This window comes from Colobus angolensis, unplaced genomic scaffold (genome assembly GCF_000951035.1).
Source record: "Colobus angolensis palliatus isolate OR3802 unplaced genomic scaffold, Cang.pa_1.0 Scaffold89, whole genome shotgun sequence".
Taxonomy (NCBI): Eukaryota; Metazoa; Chordata; class Mammalia; order Primates; family Cercopithecidae; genus Colobus; species Colobus angolensis.
Window position 1 is genome coordinate 3,754,580 of NW_012122820.1, and position 3,794 is coordinate 3,758,373.

A 3,794-nucleotide genomic window follows, 5' to 3' on the forward strand; every position below is an offset into this window, starting at 1 on the left:
TAAACCCAGGAGGCGGAGCTTGCAGTGAGCTGAGATCCGGCCACTGCACTCCAGCCCGGGCGACAGAGCGAGATTCCGTCTCAAAAAAAAAAAAACAAAAACAAAACAAAAAAACATCATTTCGAAGCCTCTTAAAAATGCAGACTCTCATACCTACTGAATCAGATGTTTCACTGTGACAAGATCCCCCGGTGATTCATGTGCAGGTTAAAGTTTGAGAAGCACCAAAGTAAAACATGAAACTATGTACTCTCTGATTTAAAATGCGTCAAAGACCCCCTACCCCACATTGCTTGCATGCTAGAGCCCAAGCTTTTGAAGGTGATCCACAGCCCAGATGACGGGGCCGTGCCTCCTTCCCTGCCACTCTGTTTATGGGCCCCAGAAGCACCACTCCTACCAGGCTGCTTTTTGCCTCCATGCCTTCACTCCTCTCTCCTCTCTTCCTGAAACTCCTCTTCCCCACTCTTCTCGAGGCTAGACTGGATAACTGACTTAACACACTTTATTTTAGAGAGAGGTTGCATCTTAAGTTTGGGATTCTGTGTACATCTTATAATGCGGGATGTGCCTTCTCCAGGGTACCCTCTCTGAGCTCTTCATGCTTCTCTCTCCATACACCCCAAGCTGGGGTCCCTTGTCTTAGCTCCCTTTGCCGTGCTTCTCACAAATGTTATGTACGCATTTTACTCTCCCATTAGCCTGGAAAGCCCCTGAGTCTACCTCACTCATTTTTGTATCCCAGGGCATGGCTCAGCATCTAGTAGGCACTCAATAGATGCTTGCTGCAGACTGACTCTCTCCCAGGCTCTACGCACCTCTCCACCTGCCCTCTCTCCTTGGGAGCCTGGGATTGTTTTTCTGCCCTTAGATTAATGAGGCCCTTGGGGTTGCTCCTGGCAGCAAAACTGCCAGCAGGAGACCCAGTGCTGGGAAAAGTTCAGCGAGCTCTGGGACTGGGTGGAGAGACTTGCCCTGCACTTCCCATCTTCCACCTTCCCACGATGGACACAGGCTTCAGGCCCCTCCCACTGTTGTGCAGTTTGCTCCACAGCCATCCCAGGGAGGGAGACAATGGGGTCTCCCCTACCTGTCGTGCCTTTGCTCCCAAAGCCACAGGAGGTAACTGCTAGAGATCAATTGGGGACATCCTAGGCAGAGGGGAGAGGTGAAAAGCCCAGGACTTTCTCGTCAGAAAGCGGGACCTGCCACTCTGGGATGGCAATGTCAGTAGAGCACCTTCTCCTGGGGCCGAACAGATGTAGGATGGTCCCCAGTAGGTTCTAGCCATTGAGAACCAGGGAACTCACATCCCTGCTCCATTCCTGCTTTTCAGCTATGCTTGCTGGCACTGCGAGGAGGAATAAGCCCCTGGCAGTTACTTGAATTAAGTCTCAGTGCAATCCCTTTTCCTTGTTGGGAGCTAGGGAATTGCCAGGCCTCTGGGCTGTGGTCCTGGTGTGGGCAACCCAGGCTGAGAGGAGTCTGGAAACGTAGAGCTAAGTAGAGAAAGGTAACAAGGCCCTGCACTGGCCTTCAGCTTCCCTGGGAGAAGCAGTTGGTGGAACGCAGGCCAGCAGATACGCTTCCAACCTCTCAGTACAGGCCTGGTTGAGTACCTCTTCTCAGACTAGGAGAGGGGACTGGGAACCGAGTTCTCCCAAGCCTTTCCACAAAGGATTTCCTCTCTCCCATGGGTCAGAGGCCAGGAGTATTTCTCAGACTAAATGGAATAGTAGCTGGAGGAATAATCATAGCATTTAGATAGCGCCTGCTATTACGCACTGTTCTAAGTGCTTTAAATATATCAGCTCTAACAACTCTCCCAACAAACCTATGATTGCTTTTATTCTCATTTAACAGATGAAGAAACTGAGGCACAGAGACGTAAAGTCAATTGCCCAAGTTAGTAAGTGGCAGAGCCGGGATCTGATCCCAAGCGAAGTGGCTCCATGGCCCCGCTTGTCAGCACTCAGAGAGGAATGCCTGGATCTGCAATTGTCCCCTGCCCGCTCACATCCTTACTGTTACTCCCCTGCCCCATTCCTCTGAGGCCAAAGCTGCTGCAGACGGATGGGAGGAGAGGAGCCTGGAAGGTCTATTCCACTTAGGAGTGGGGAGAGCAGCGTTCAAGGCGGCCAGGGGCCCCTGGCAAGAGCCACACACAACCCCGATGCCCGGGGAAGGATGGAGACCCCCAGTGCTTTGATTCTGAGGAGGAAGGACAAATGGATAGACAGCCCTGGTGGAGGGAACTGTAGTTCAGGGGGAGCAGGAAGTCACAACCCTAAACTGGCCAGTCCTCCGGGCCCTCCCAGTTTTAAGTGACCACTCTAGAAGGTTCCGGTGTTCCTGGAAGCCCCCACTCCTAAACAGCCTAGCTCCTCACCACCCTCAAGTTTTGGGCCATTAGCGAGAAAAGGCAGGGAAGCTAAGCAGTGAGAATAGGACCCTCAGAGCCAGCAAACCATGGTAACATCCGCAGTGAAGAGCCTCAAGTTGACAGGATGACCTCTCCCCGTCTCAGCAAGGGAGCGGGACCTGAAAGCTGAGGGTCTGCACTTTCTGGTCCTGCCTGGCCTGCTCAGGATCTGAGAAGTGGAAGGAAAGGGCCAGGGGACGCTGGCGGGGGAGGGGGACGCCTCACCAAATCCTTGGAGGTGCCGAGCCTCTTGAGGCTGTCCAGCGGGAGCAGATCAGCCGAGTCCTTGTGCAGGAACTGGGTGGCCTGTTTGAGCCGGCGCTGCTGGCTCAGGTGGGCTCGGTCTCGAAGCTGTGCCTCCTGCCCCCTCGTCCTGGCTTCTCCCTCATCTCTCCTGGCTTCCTGCTTGGTGCTCATGGCCCCTGCTGGAGGAGTGGGCCGGGGGCTGCTCAGGGGGCGTCACCGCATCCTCTCTGCTTCTTCCTGCCTGTCTCCGTCCTGTGCTGCAGCTCTCCTTCCAACAGGAGGGTCCCCGCGGGAGGGAAAGAGGAACGAAATAAATAATGTTCAGGAGCAGCCGTGTCGTCTCCAATTTCCCGAGATTGCTGTAGAGGGAGTGAGACTCCGGCTGGAAAAACCCAGTCCTAGAAGAGAGGGAGGGTTGGCAGGGCCCACAGCTGGCTGACTTGGCCGCGTCCCCAACGCTGGGGTCCTGTTCAGAGCGGGCGGTGGATGGGGCGTGTGTGTGTGTGTGTGAGAGAAAGAGAGAGAAGGAGAGACAGTGATGTAAACTGTCAGGGTTCCTGTGCCAGGTGGTTTGCAAGGAAGCGCCTGTCACTGTGTGGGGGCAGCAGCCCTAGTGCCCCTCCCAGCGTGTGTGGCCCCTGCCCTCCTCTGCATCCCTCCCAGGCTTCCCAGGGCCGCCCAGCGGTTTCCTCTGCCTGGCGTTCTCTGCAGCCCAGGGCTGGCGTGCAGGCCAATAACTGGATTCAGATCAGAGAGGGGCAGCATGAGAGCGGCCTTCCCTCCTCCCATCCCCCTAGCTTTACCTCCTTAGGTCTCTTCCCTCGCGCCTAGCAGATAGATGTCAGAGTCTTTAACTAATTTACTCTGGATTCTGGGTTCCAGGGAATGGCAAGAACACCTCTGAATCTTCCCACGAGTAGAAATGGTCCCTGGCATCTCAGTCTCCTTCATATGACTCTCCTCGAGTCCTGGCTCTTTAAAAAATGTTACATTTCAAGCCTGTAATCCCAGCTCTTTGGGAGGCCGAGACGGGTGGATCACAAGGTCAGGAGATCGAGACCATCCTGGCTAACCCGGTGAAACCCCATCTCTACTAAAAAATACAAAAACTAGCCGGGACAGGTGG

At 54.6% G+C, this 3,794-nt stretch overlaps 1 protein-coding gene across 1 annotated transcript in view; it reads right to left on the reverse strand.

Moving 5' to 3' along the window:
* The window catches only part of NRIP2 (nuclear receptor interacting protein 2), an 11,659-nt gene extending 8,202 nt beyond the window's left edge, over window positions 1-3,457 (reverse strand). The window contains 3 exon segments of the mRNA XM_011931093.1: window positions 2,648-2,873; window positions 2,875-3,259; window positions 3,364-3,457. Coding sequence (XP_011786483.1) covers window positions 2,648-2,873; window positions 2,875-3,259; window positions 3,364-3,457 — 705 coding nt within the window.
* Between the last annotated feature and the right edge of the window lie 337 nt (window positions 3,458-3,794).